The 14,631-nt window shown below is 37.4% G+C and overlaps 1 protein-coding gene across 1 annotated transcript; it reads left to right on the top strand.

Moving 5' to 3' along the window:
* The first annotated feature begins 4,247 nt into the window (after window positions 1–4,247).
* LOC307144343 (carboxypeptidase inhibitor SmCI-like) lies at window positions 4,248–11,232 on the top strand. The gene is made up of 6 exons (XM_079846658.1): window positions 4,248–4,370; window positions 8,005–8,181; window positions 8,901–9,077; window positions 9,389–9,556; window positions 9,911–10,089; window positions 11,090–11,232. The coding sequence occupies exons 1-5, from the start codon at window positions 4,289–4,291 to the stop codon at window positions 10,081–10,083; spliced, it is 777 nt and encodes a 258-aa protein (XP_079702784.1). The 5' UTR covers window positions 4,248–4,288; the 3' UTR covers window positions 10,084–10,089; window positions 11,090–11,232.
* The last annotated feature ends 3,399 nt before the right edge of the window (window positions 11,233–14,631 follow it).

The following is a 14,631-nucleotide window of genomic DNA, read 5'->3' as shown; positions in this document are numbered from 1 at the left end:
GTGTTTTACATACAGGAAGTTGCCAAGACTTTAACGCTGTAAAATTGTTTGACACAAGTGAGAAGAAATTATGAATGCTTTTGGCCTGGATAGTCCTATGATCTATGCCAGGTAGAGATGTTGTGAGGTTGTAGGTGTGAGGGTGTGTTCTGTATCTTTGTGTATAGGAGATGGGTGGTGTCTATCCTACCATAATCTGTGGTGTATAATTTAGTTCCGGAGCTACACCGGGAGGCCATGGAGCTGCAGTATGAGTGTTATGAGGTGTGAATTGCCCCTTGAATTATCTCCACACCCATCTCCTACATTTCAAGATGTGTGTGTCCTGGCTGATGCAGGCGGGCCCAGACCCTTGTGGACCCTGATTCTGAAAAATGGCAGCCATCAGCCTAAAAGGAAAATGGACAGGGAGAAAAACAGTTTAATCTTGAACCTTTACACAAATTGCAAGAAATTTTATCTTTAAGATGTATGTGACCATCATGTGACGATCATGTGACGACTGACGAGAGCACACACAAACCTTATTCTAATATGGAATTGTATTGGAATGGTATAGAGTGTTGGTATGTGAAAGGAGAGCCTCCACTCAAGGATAACATATGATGAAAAAGTCTAAGAATGTTCCACATATGGTTGAAATACCATCATTGGCCAAGAAAAATAACATTCTGGGAGTCAAGACTATAAAGGAGAAAGGATGCCCTCCCCTCACGGTCACACTCTGCATCCACTCTGACTGTATGACTGCTGGCCTTTCCTTGCAAGAAAATAAACCTCATCAAAGATAATTGGGAATGTTTGTCTCTTATTCAGTGATTCAGTGATATACTTTTGTTTGCCACCACACAAGATAGTTGTTACAGATGGCTTTCACCTGCGGTTTTGTGCCATCGAGGAAAAATTGTTTTAATTTACAAAGACATGAAACATTATCATGACCATGTTTCAGCAAAGAAAAAGGCCAGATAAACGTGATAATGGTCAGATCTGACTGCTGGTAATAAATAAAGTCCTTCTGAAGTGAAGCGATGCGTTCGTGTAAGAAAAATATTCATATTTAAAACTTTATCGACTAAGATAACTATAGCTTCCGGCAGACGGCCGTACGTCTTATGCCAAAAGAGTAACACTTGATGATGTATGACGTAGGATGTAGGAGTGACACCTCTGTTTGTAGGACAATATTGAGCAGGATATTAAATATTTTTTTAAAAAATTAAATACAGTTGTTTTTTTATTCAAATAGAAAAATAATTATTAAATACTCAGATTATACCATACATCGCCATTTAGCCCAAAAATTCAGATTTATTTGGCAATTGGCTATTTCCCAACCCTACCGGCTGAAGTTTTAGCTGAACTTTAGGCTAATGATAGCTACATTATTATCACTGTTAAATTGTTATTTAACAAATAATAATTCAGTTTGTTGCGTGTTCACATGTCCCACCCAAATTACGGCCATGCTCACGTATGGACCCGAATCAGAGCAACGTCTGTGTCTGTTTTCAGATCCTTCCCGCTTAGCTCTCTCCAGCGCTGTACAGCGTTTCTAATATTAACGCGGATCCCAAAGCTCTTGCCCAGACATAACCCTTTATTTTCCAGTGTTTTCTTCTGAGCTTTTCTCTTTTGTATTGTGTCTCAGCTATTTCTGCAGTCTTTCTTCAGTTCAAATCTCCCTCTTGATCGTTCTCTCTCCTCCACCGTCATACGCCACCTAATGCAGATTGGCTACACATTTGTTGTTGTGTCGGTCAGACTTCCAAACAACATATTTCAAAAACGACTATGATCTGTTTTAAAGCAAAGTATAGAGTGTATTTTATATAAACATACATACATAGGGCCTTCATACAGCCTACCGGTCAAAAGTTTTAGATCGGTAAGATTTTTAATGTTTTTAAAAGAAGTCTCTTCTGCTCACCAAGGCTGCATTTATTTGATTAAAAATACAAACAAAAACAGTCATATTGTGAAATATTATTACAATTTAAAACCGCTGTTCTCTATGTGGATATACAGTAAAGTGTAATTTATTCCTGTGATCAAAGCTGAATGTTCAGCATCATTACTCAGTCTTCAGTGTCACATGATCCTTCACAAATCACTCTAATATGAGGATTTGATGATCAAGAAACATTTATGATTATTATCAGTGTTGAAAACAGTTTTTTATATTTTTAATTCATGATGCTATGATGAATAGAAAGTTCAAAAGAACAGCATTAATCTGAAATGGAAAGCTTTTGTAATATTAAAGACTACCCTTCAAAAGTTTGGGGTCAGTAAGAATTTTTATTTTATTTTTGGGGGAAAGAAATCAAATAAATCAATACTTTTATTCATCAAGGATGAGTTAAACTGATCAAAAGTTACAGTAAAGACATTTATAATGTTAGAAAATATTCTAAAATGTTCTTTTGAACTTTCTACTCATCAAAGAATTTTGAAAAAAAAAAAGTACACAACTGTTTTCAACATTGAAAATAATTTTTTGAGCATAAAATCAGCATATTAGAATGATTTGTGAAGGATGTGACACTGAAGACTGGAGTAATGATGCTGAACATTCATTTCTTTTAAAAACATAAAAAATCTTACCGATCTAAAACCTTTGACCAGTAGTTATATATATATATACAGTACAGGCCAAAAGTCTGGACACATTACTATTTTTAATGTTTTTGAAAGAAGTTTCTTCTGCTCATCAAGCCTGCATTTATTTGATCAAAAATACAGAAAAAAATTTAATATTGTGATATATTATTACAATTTAAAATAATTGGTTTTCAATTTATTATTCTTTAAATTATCATTTATTTCGGTGATGCAAAGCTGAATTTTCAGGATCATTACTCCAGTCTATCACATGATCCTTTAGAAATCACTCTAATATGATGATTCATTATCAAAGTTGGAAACAGTTCTGCTGCTTAATATCTTTTCATAACCTGTGATACTTTTTTAGGATACTTTGATGAATAAAAAAAAAAAAAGAAAAAGAAAAAAGAAAAGAAAAAAAAGAAGCAAATGTTTATTTTTTTTATTTAAATAAATCAATAATTTTATTCAGCAAGGATGTGTTAAATTGATAAAAAGTGATAATAAAGAAGATTTATATAAAAAAATGTTTTTTTATTTTGAATAAATGCAATTCTTTTTAATCTTTTATTCATCAAATATATTAGGCAGCAGAACTGTTTCCAACACTCATAATAAATCAGAATATTAGAGTGATTTCTAAAGGATCATGTGATAGACTGGATGTCACATGTGACACTGAAGACTGGAGTAATGATCCTGAAAATTCAGCTTTGCATCACCGAAATAAATGATAATTTAAAGTATAATAAATTGAAAACCAATTATTTTAAATTGTAATAATATATCACAATATTACATTTTTTTTCTGTATTTTTGATCAAATAAATGCAGGCTTGATGAGCAGAAGAAACTTCTTTCAAAAACATTAAAAATAGTAATGTGTCAAAACTTTTGGCCTGTATTTTAAGGGTTAAATTAAACAAATAAGGAATAGTCGAAAAACTTTCTTTCTTTCTTTCAAAATTCCTTTGGGGGAAAACTGCCCTCTAAAACTCCATGCACAAATGAGGGGTTTCCATTTAGTTTACTTTAGGGAAAATAATCATTTCGCAAGAGATTAGTTTCAGATTTGGGATTGAATTTAGTGCCCGAACTGGCCAACCCACACACTGTCATAAAAGACTGTCTGGTGGGATTGTATTGGATATAATCTAAATCAAACTATTGTGTATAGCAGGGGTGGGGAACGTTGATCATGAGGACCGCTGTCCGCAGAGTTTAGCTCCAACCCTGAAAAAAACATTCAGCTGCCTGCAACTTTAGTAATCCTGAAGACATTGATTAGCTTCAGGTGTGTCTGATTAGGGTTGGAGCTAAACTCTGCAGGACAGTGGCCCTCCAGAATCAACGTTCCCCACCCCTGGTGTATAGGAAAAGTATTATACTTCTTTGAGACCATTGAAAACTAGTTTGTGTATTCTGGAAGAAAAAAAAAATTGCCATCACATTCATAGCCTAGAGCTCTCCCGATTGGCATCATAGCCTGGAGCTGGTCTTGCATCATAACTCTCAGACCTCATTGGAACTTTTTAAAACATGCGGAGTGTTCTATTGTTCTCCAAATCAGATCATCCCGCCCCAAACTCACGCCATTGGTTGAGCGCTAACTTAAATATTCTCTCGTCCTGAGACAAGTAGAATTTTCCAGCATTTCATTGTATAACCGTAATTGGAGAGGATGACAGCTCGAGTGTACTGCGCTATGTTATTGTGTCTGTCTGGATGCTTGAGCACAACAGAAGCTGCTCTAGGAACCACAGGTGAGATCCATGTTCTTTAACTTCATTACGAAGCCTGGAGAAATGCATGAACAATAGAACAGGTGACCAGTGAAAGATGAACTTTGTAAATGAATAAATTGTAATATTATCTGAGTCAGTCAATAGAGTTGCCAACTGCCATTAAAACCTGAAAGATGTTATATTGAAAGGGTTGACGCCTGTTTCACACTGCAGTGGGTATGCGGTGCCCAGAGCCGTTAAATATGAGAGTTGCGACAGTTTACACCTGGCCACTTCATGCGTTTTCTCAGATCCGATCGGATAGCTATCTGTTTTTTCAAAACGATTCCATTTACACCTGGTCACATAAATGTGTTTTTGCTAAACGGATTTAAATCCGATCTTCAGTTCCCGCGCTATATGCAGATTTAATGGAGGGCATCACCGAAAGCAACAGATATGAGCTGGATTATATTGATCATCAGCTAATTTCAAAATCAAAGACCGCAATAATAGAGAGCGGCAACAGCACTGGCAAGATCATTTCGTTTCTCTACTTTTAATGATGTGGATTGTGTGTAACAGTTAAGCGTTTTACTTTCACTTTGATTTGCGATAGGTTGCACGTTGGCTTGATTGAGTAACTCATAGCTCAGCTTCTTATCTGTGATGCGCGTTCCAGTAGCGTCGTCATATCTGGATATAACATTACATAGCCCATAAAACGCTCTCACATGCACGTTTATTTTTTTAGCATTTTTGGGAGGAGTAAAATTTACATATGGTTTCAACAACCAGATGCACACTTAGTCCAGTTTCGTCTGAAATGAGTCTCAGATCTCCTCCTGAAGTGGTTTGAGCGATCGGATTCAAATCCGTCTCAAATGCGTTTCGGAGGGCATTTACCCCTGGTCTCTTCACGATCGGATAGCTATCCCATCTGAGAAAACGCATGAAGTGGACAGGTGTAAACAGCCCTGTGATCTCGCCTTAAATCAGTGGTTCTCAATTCCAGTCCTCGTGACCCACTGCTCTGCACATTTTGTATGTCTCTCTTATCTGACACACTCAGTTCAGTTCATGGAGTCTCTCCTAATGAGCTGATGATCTGGTTCAGGTGTGTTAAATAAGGGAGACATACAAAATGAGCAGAGCAGTGGGTCCCGAGCAGTGTTGGGCAAGTTACTTTAAAAATGTAATTACAGTTACTAGTTACTTCTCACAAAACGTAACTGAGTTACATCATTACAAAAGTAACTAATTACCAGGGAAAGTAACTATTGCGTAACTTAAAAAAAAAAAAAAGTTAAATGAAAAATGGACACTAAAGAGAATAATTTATTATTATAAAATATTGTACACTAATTCACACTATTTTAATGTTAATTTGGTGTGGGACATTGTGAGAGACACCTATTACCTTAAATATTAAAATGTTATCTTTACTATAGAGGAACAACAAAACAATAGAAGGTTTAGAACTTTAATATTTATTGCACAGTCAACAACTGGCCAAGAAATAAGTCTAAAAATAAATGATGCTTCAAATGTACCATAAATAAACAGTAATGAAAAATATACATACATACACTCTTTGTAGTGCAAATTAAAATGATAAAACTCACACACCTTTACAACTGGTAGACATACTGTATAGCCTATTGAAATATTTTTTTTCCTCACGAAAGTAAGCAGTTTAACAAAATGTGCTCAATATAATACTGAACAATGTACCAAAATAAACAATTATATATATATATATATATATATATATATAATTTTTTTTTTTTTTTTTTTTTTTGGGGGGGGGGGGGGGGGTATATTTCTATAACCTACAGAGAACGTCACCATCAGAGGTTATTTAAGCCAAATTCTAGTCGTGTTTGCCGCACGTGTCGTGTTCACAACCGGTCAGATGTGTTCTGGGAACGTTCTTTGCAGGTTATTTTGGAGTTTTGTTTCATATGTAAACTAATTAAAACGTTGCAGATGATACCAATATGCTACAGATATTATTCAAATGCTGAAGTGTGTAATTTCTTTATAAACACAAACTGTATTATGCTCGGAACACATTCGGTCTCTCTCGCGCACTTTCGAGCTCGCTCTCGGACACATCGGTCTCTCTCGCGCACTTCCGAGCGCGCTCTCCAACGGTCTCTCTCGCGCACTTTCGAGCTCGCTCTCGGACACATCGGTCTCTCTCGCGCACTTCCGAGCGCGCTCTCCAACGGTCTCTCTCGCGCACTTTCAAGGGCGCTCGCGACGTTTGACTCGCTTTTGTTCGCCTCGCTTTTGTTCGCCTTGCTCTCGCCTTGACTGCCGCACATAATTAATTTTAAAAAGTAACGGACAACGCACCATATGGTAACGGTAACGGAGTTAATTTATTTAAAAAGTAATGCGTTACAGTATTAGTTACTGTCAAAAGTAACTGAGTTACTGCCCAACACTGGTCCCGAGGACTGGAATTGAGAACCACTGCCTTAAATATTGACGCCTAATGTACATTATGTTGACACTTAAATGACTTGCATTTGATAGAAATTTTTTTCTGGGGAGTAGCAGAAACACAACATTAATACAGTTTTAAATTTGGAGGGAAATGGGGTGCTTCCATAATGTAGAATACAGTTACATGCAACGACCATTTGCAGCAAATTTCTGTAAATAAATGAAGGAGAGACTGCATTAGGCTGAAACTTGAGATATGGTTACTGAGTGGAATAACTATGTTCATAACATTAACGTTACTGTTAACGGGATTCATTTCAGTACATTTACATGTAACGTTACACATATTGTACACAGTACATCTATGCATGTATTTGTGTGTGTTCTGGTGAATGGTTTGAAAGGATGTAGAGGTAGATATGGGGCGCCGTTTGTAAAGCGGCTCACGCTGAAAATAACAGCAACATTTTGTCACATTTAGCTTCAAATAATGTTTAAATAACTGACAGTCACTTTTTAGCACATTTACAACAATATGTCAACAATATTTTAAATAGTTAACTTAAATCTAAAAATTAAATGTTACACCTAAATGCTAAATCTAAATGTTAAATCTAAATCGAAATGTTTCGGGTTAAACTAAATATTTACCTAATATGCAAATTCACAATTCCGGTAACCGGAAGTGGCAAAATAAAAGCTCGAGGAGGTCAGTGTGTGTTTATAGCATGGTTTAAAGTGTCAAATAATGAATAAAAACCATCTCATCCAAGGAAATGGACTCTTGGACATGGATTATTGTGATAATAACTACCTAAAATAATAAACGCGTTTGGAGAAACCGTATTTAAAGAGTAGGCTACTTCAATGAAAAGTGCGGGACTTATGACGTGTAGCCATAATAGCCAGCCACGAAGGGGCTCACTGTGACTAAATGTCTATGCTATAAACCATGCTATAAACACACACTGACCTCCTCGAGCTGTTATTTTGGCACTTCCGGTTACTGGCATTTTGATTTTGCATATTAGTTAAATATTTAGTTTCACCCGAAACATTTAGATTCAACACTTAGATTTAGATGTAACATTTATATTTACATATGTGAGCGTGTGTGACACAAAGATGGATTACGGCCCAGCTAAGTGGCCCATACACACACCCAGCACACACTTCATCTTGGTGTGGTCCTAATATATAGTGTATTTTGTCCATCTAGCTGCCTGTAGACTGCCTATAGTGCCTGGTCCTTGTAAATTATACACGCCCAGGTGGGCCTTCGATTCTTCTGCGGGAAAGTGTGTGTCCTTCATATATGGAGGCTGCAAGGGCAATGACAACCAGTTCTACAGCCAGAAGAAGTGTGAGGAGTTTTGCGGAGTCATGATGAGAAGAGGTAGGACACACACATTACACTGGGGGAAAACAACAACACATTATTTTCTTTAATATCGTTTATCTTATTATCAAAACTGTGAAGAGAAGCTCATATTGTGATACTTGTGTAATTTTTTTGTTTGTTTTTGAAATGTTAATGTATCATCATGACATGGCCTGTCAGGAAAAGAAGACCTGAAAGCTGTGAATTTGTAGCAAATCAAACTTTATTTTTATGGGGTGGCCTGTCAGAGTGTGTGACTCTCGGCCTAATGGTGTCCCTGACTGGCATTAGCCTAAATAAGTTGTAACATTAAGCATTTAAGTTAACTGAAATAAAGCTGAAATTAGGCTAAATAAAATGGGCCTATAATATTCGTTGAAATTTATGAAAATTAGAAATGTTGTCTTGCAATAAACTGCAATAAGTTTAAGTTGAAGCTCTAAAATTATGAACTGGAAAGAAATAAAAACTTAAACTAAATTTAAATAGCCTATAGCTAATGTAACTCTGAACATGTCAGAGTAAGGCTGCACCGACTGTATATTTCTCCCAATATACATATTTAATGCCTAACCCTGATGTTCAGACGTTCACCTATGGAAAGTTCTCATAATGGTGTGTGTTAGAGTGTGTGTGACTCAAAGATGGATTACGGCCCAGCTGAGTGGCCCATAGTGACCCAGCACACACTTCATCTTGGTGTGGTCCTAATATAGTGTATTTTGTCCATCTAGCTGCCTGTAGACTGCCTATAGTGCCTGGTCCTTGTGAAGCAATGATGCCCAGGTGGGCCTTCAATTCTTCTGTGGGAAAGTGTGTGTTCTTCGTATATGGAGGCTGCAAGGGCAATGACAACCAGTTCAACAGCCGGAAGGAGTGTGAGGAGTTTTGCGGCGTCATGATGAGAAGAGGTAGGACACACACATTACACTGGGGGGAAAACAGCACCGCATTATTTTCTTTAATATCGTTTATCTTATTATCAAAACTGTAAAGAGAAGCTCATATTGTGATACTTGTGTAATTTTTTGTTTATGTTTTTGAAATATTAATGTATCATCATGACATGGCCTGTCAGGAAAAGAAGACCTGAAAGCTGTGAATTTGTAGCAAATCAAAAAGGAGTGTCTGCAGAGCTGTCGCACTAAGTGTGTGTGTGCGTCTGTGTGTCTCTGTCTGTGTGTCTCTGTGTGTGTGTGTGTTTCTCTCTGTGTGTGTGTAGAAGCATGTAAGTCCGAGCCAGATTCCGGTCCGTGCTTCGGGATGATGGAGCGTTTCCATTACAACTCGTCCATCATGACCTGTCAGACGTTCACCTATGGAGGCTGTAAGGGGAACCAGAACAACTTTGTGACAGAAAAGGAGTGTCTGGAGAGCTGTCGCACTGAAGGTTGGTGTGTGTGCTTTATATGATTGAGGACACAAATTTGCATAATGACATGGGTATTACACTGGTATTACAGCATAAATATGGTAAAGAGGACATTTCCTGAGTCCTTATTATTAAAATAGCTTAAACATACTAAATGTTTTATCAATTTAAAAATGCAGAAAGTTTTCTGAGATGGGTAGGGTGAGGTTTCATTTCACCTATGGAAAGTCCTCACAATGATGTGAGTGTGTGAGTCCGTTGTTTTTGTGTGTGTGACTCAAAGATGGATTACGGCCCAGCTGAGTGGCCCATAGGGACCCAGCACACTTCATCTTGGTGTGGTCCTAATATATAGTGTATTTGTCCATCTAGCTGCCTGTAGACTGCCTATAGTGCCTGGTCCTTGTGAAGCAAGCATTCCCAGGTGGGCCTTCGATTCTTCTGCGGGAAAGTGTGTGTCCTTCACATATGGAGGCTGCGGGGGCAATGGCAACAACTTCTACAGCCAGAAGGAGTGTGAGGAGAATTGCGAAGAGTCATGGTGAGAAGAGGTAGGACGCACACATTACACTGGGGGAAAACAACACATTGTTTTCTTTAAAGGGGGGGTGAAATGCTATTTCATGCATACTGAGATTTTTACACTGTTAAAGAGTTGGATTCCCATGCTAAACATGGACAAAGTTTCAAAAATTAAATTGTACGTTTGAAGGAGTATTTCTGTGCCAAAAATTGTCCTTTCGGTTTGTCACAAGTTTCGGAAAGTTTTTTTCGAGTATGGGCATGTGTGACGTCAGCTGGGGCGTAATTTCCTTATACGGGTCCTAAGGGCATTTCTCCCGGAAGAGCGCGGGCGTGCGCGCATCTGTAGACCAGAGAGAGAGAAGAGAGCGAAAGCAGTACCTCATCAAAGCGCTGTGCTCGGCTTTAGGGAAGTCAGTGTCACCAAAGAAGTGTTTTTGGTTGCCAGGGCAAGACAACCCTGCACAGATTCCCAAAGAACCCGGCGTTAAGGCACCAGTGGATGGAGTTTGTTTTTCCAGAGCATCAACGGAGGTTGTGCAAGACTGTTGTTCTCTGCATTTCGACGATGATTGTTTTATAAACAAAGCCCAGATCGACGGATTTGCAGATCGTCTAATGCTTAAGGATCTAGCAGTCACAATGATAAAGGTTCGCGGCCGTGCGTTGGAACCGGACGGTGAGTAAAACTGCTTCAAATGTCTCTGTGTGGTGTTGTTAGCTCGGCGCGTTAGCACAGCTTTAGCTCCGCCCACACGGCCCGCCTCCAGCCGCTCGTTTTTTTTCGGAAAGACTCGGCACAGCCTATCTTTCTTCTATAAATATAATAAAACTAAAGACTTTTTGGAGATATGAAGGATGCAATACTACTCTATAGGTACTCAAGATTAACAGGAGATTGAGTGAAAATGAGCATTTTACCCCCCCCCCCCCCCCCCCTTTAATATCGTTTATCTTATCAAAACTGTAAAGAGAAGCTCATATTGTGATACTTGTGTAATTTTTGTTTTTTTGTTTTTGGCTTTGCAGGAGATGACTAGTTTCTCACGGTGAACTGAGAATGCTGTGAATAAGAAAGAAGCATTTCTTTGTTTTAAAACCGAAAAGTACAACATGGATCTGTTTCCACAAGGCATTTACTTCAACATTAACACAATAAATAGAAACCTGTTAAATTGTCTGGTTGTGCAGTTTATTTTTATACATTTTAAGATGCTGTGTTTCTGTTGTTGTTGGGTTTTTTTTTTTTGTTTTTTTTTTTTATTAAAATGTATCTAATTTTAATTTAAATTTAATTTAAAAAAATAGTTTAAAATTGTATTTTAACTTTAGGGATCTGCTCTATTTTCCTCTCACTGAATATTTTCCCTGGATTTATTTATTTTTTATTTTATTTATTAACTGTTTTATTTTATTTTTCATAAGAGGTAGAAGATACCAGATCAAGTTACTCACTGGTTACTGTAAGGGTTTATGATTTATTATAATTGATATTTTTTTATAATATAAATTTTATAATTTATGATTATATAATTTACATAATTTATTGCATATAATAAAACCATGCTGCTAAACCACAACAACGTTAATTTGTCTAATTTAGACTCGTAAATGATTCAGCTGTTGTTTATTATAATCAGACAAATTCAGGTATTTGAGCCTTGAAAGGGACTTTGTTTGAGCTCTTTATTAGAGTATATTTTCCTATAGCAAAAGTTAATTTATTTTAAGCAAATGATTATGAAGGACAGGCAGGTAAAATGCATGCAAGACTTGTGTATACTATAGGGTGCCATGTTGATGACTGGTGGATAAAGGAACAATGGGGTGTGTTGCAGCCAAGCGGCAACCTCCCCGTCTCTCTCTTGAAACCAACACGGAAGTGAGTTAAACTGCAATTCATCGACTGGCCGCTTGAGGCTGTTGTCAAAAGTGAGTCAAATCTGTATCTCCCCCATGTTAAAATGACCAACTTTACAGCAGAAAAAAACATGTTTACAGCCTGGTGTCTGTATGTTGTTTTTGGTCTATACAGCTAATTTTGCCCTTCATGACAACTGTGAGGGGGGTGTTTTTTTTTTTTTTTACTCATCCGTTTAGTTGATTAATATTTAAATTTCTGCATAATTAAGGGTGTGTCCATTTTTGAGTGACAGGTGGATTCTCGCTGATGTCAATGCTAGCCGTTTGTCTGCTGTTAGCTGCTTCACCTAAGCAAATTTTAGCTGCTGAACTTGCCATCTCTGCAGTGTTTGTGCTTTTTTCGGGATTATTTCATACAATTTAAAACACCCATTACTTCGCCCACGGCTTAGGATTCCCTCGTTGTCGTCGAGTATCGTTCGAGAGAACAACCAGCGCTGTATTTCAGTTGTTTTCCTCTGTGAACATGCACTAATGGATGTCTGACAATTTCGTTGCTTTTTGGAGTTTTCAGATTTAAAAAAGGTCTATAGATATAAAGGCTTGTTCGTTCTGCTCTCCCGGAACAGATAGATTATAATATGCTTATGTACCGTCAGACAGGGGCGTCACTAGGCCCTTTTTAGGGGGGCTTCAGCCCCCCTAAACTTCTGCCCAGCCCCCCTAAAAAATATTTGATTAATACATTTTTGATCGCTTCAGTCCCCTTTTAAAAAACTCATTTGAAACGGCGGCAAGCTGCGTCAAGTTCCGGCTCCTCCCCTATCTGATCTGCTTGGATTTAGCGCATTTTTCAATCTGCAGGGGCGCCGAGCAGAGCGAACATCAGAGAGTACAAGGTTTGTCGTGAGTGCATTTATTGATAGATTGCTATGATATTACATCTGCATCGGTGCAGTTCTTTGTCATAAATGCATTGCATGTTAATGTTACTAGAGCATTGGGAGCAACACAGTAGGCTACGGTTCGGTTTCTCGCAGCGCGAATTTTAGCAGCACGACTGACGCTTCAGTTTACGGTCAAGTGCGAGTTACGAATAGGCCTAAGTAGCTAAACTAAACATTTTATATTTGACAGTTTTTAGGTCATAAATGTTAAACGAATGACAAAAATAATTAGCAAACTAATAAACTTTTGTCTAATTTCGCCATTTTGAGCTGAAAATAGGCCTATATAACGTGTAATTATTGGCGCTTTTCCACTGCATGGTACGGCACGGTTCGGCTCGGTACGGTTCGACTCGGCGCGGAACGGTTCGACTCGCTTCGCTTTTCCACTGCGTGGTACGACTCGACTCGGTACGGCACGGTTCGGTTCTCTTTAGCTCGGTTGCTTTTCCATTGCAGTTAGTACTGCTTCAAACTGGGTGGGACTGATCGTTATAGTTGCCGCCTCTACTGCCATGACATCATCGTAAACGCGCCACATTTCAAACGCACAACACAGGGGATGGTGCTCTTGATTCTCGGCATGTGGATGTTTTTAAATTAAATTAAACGTTCTTATAATGGTTTACTATATGGAAGGAAAATTCTTAACGTGTAATTAAACGTTGCGTTCATATTCTGGGCTCATCTGATTTTTTGTACATAGCATAGCCTACTTTGTTACGATTTTAGTATCATAATGATTAATAAATGCACGCACAATTATCCGTGAACTTGATTTGAACAAATGCCTTTCAACTTGTGTGTGCAAAATTCAGAATTAAATGAATGTGCAGCAATCTTTACAAATAGAGAGTCTAGGCCTAATGTACTGTTTTAAACTAGCCTACTGCCATTAAAAAAGCGCATTTAGTTAATGTTATGTTATTTTTTTCCATCTGCCTATGTTGATTATGAAAAGTGAACAGCACGAGTAGAGAGACATGGAGCGAGTCGGACATAATTTTGACCACTTCATTAAGTTTTGTTTTGTAGAAAGCCTCTTTAAAGTGAATTTCGTTTTGTATAAATTGTATCTTAATATTAATATTTTTTTCATCAAACAATTGATGAAAAAACATCACATCCTCAAATACACAAAGCTTGAAATGTCTTTAAACGAAATAATTCAAAACAAAAAGAAATAGGCTACTCTCTTATAATTCATTATGTGCATTTCTCTCTATAGGCGCGTTTACTACGAATATGGCGATCGTCAACTTCATCTTTGCCATGCACAGACACTGACAGAAAACACCATTTTATAAATAAAAATCAGTGCACGCGTTTTAATAAAATTAAAACTTTAATTGTGATCATTAAAATAATTGAATATTAAATATTTTGTGGCCAAGTTTTGCTCATTTATTAATAGTATATATATAGGCTATATATAGGCGTAATTGTATTAAACTGAACAAGCGCAACATTCAGCATTCAATCAAATATTCAAAAAGACTTAATAATAATGTTATTTCAACATAATATCTCGTTATTTCGACATAATGTGCGTGCAACAAGCAAGATGTGCATTTGTAAATCTGGGGATGCGTGCATTGATTTTTATTTATAAAATAGTGTTGTCTGTCAGTGTCTGGCAAAGATGAAGTTGACGATCGCCATATTCGTAGTAAACGCGCCTATAGAGAGAAATAACATTATTATTAAGTCTTTTTGAATATTTGATTGCTGAATTTAATATACACACACACGTGTGTGCCC

Source organism: Squalius cephalus (genome assembly GCF_949319135.1).
Source record: "Squalius cephalus genome assembly, chromosome: 17".
Taxonomy (NCBI): domain Eukaryota; kingdom Metazoa; phylum Chordata; class Actinopteri; order Cypriniformes; family Leuciscidae; genus Squalius; species Squalius cephalus.
This window is presented reverse-complemented; position numbering and strand designations above follow the sequence as displayed.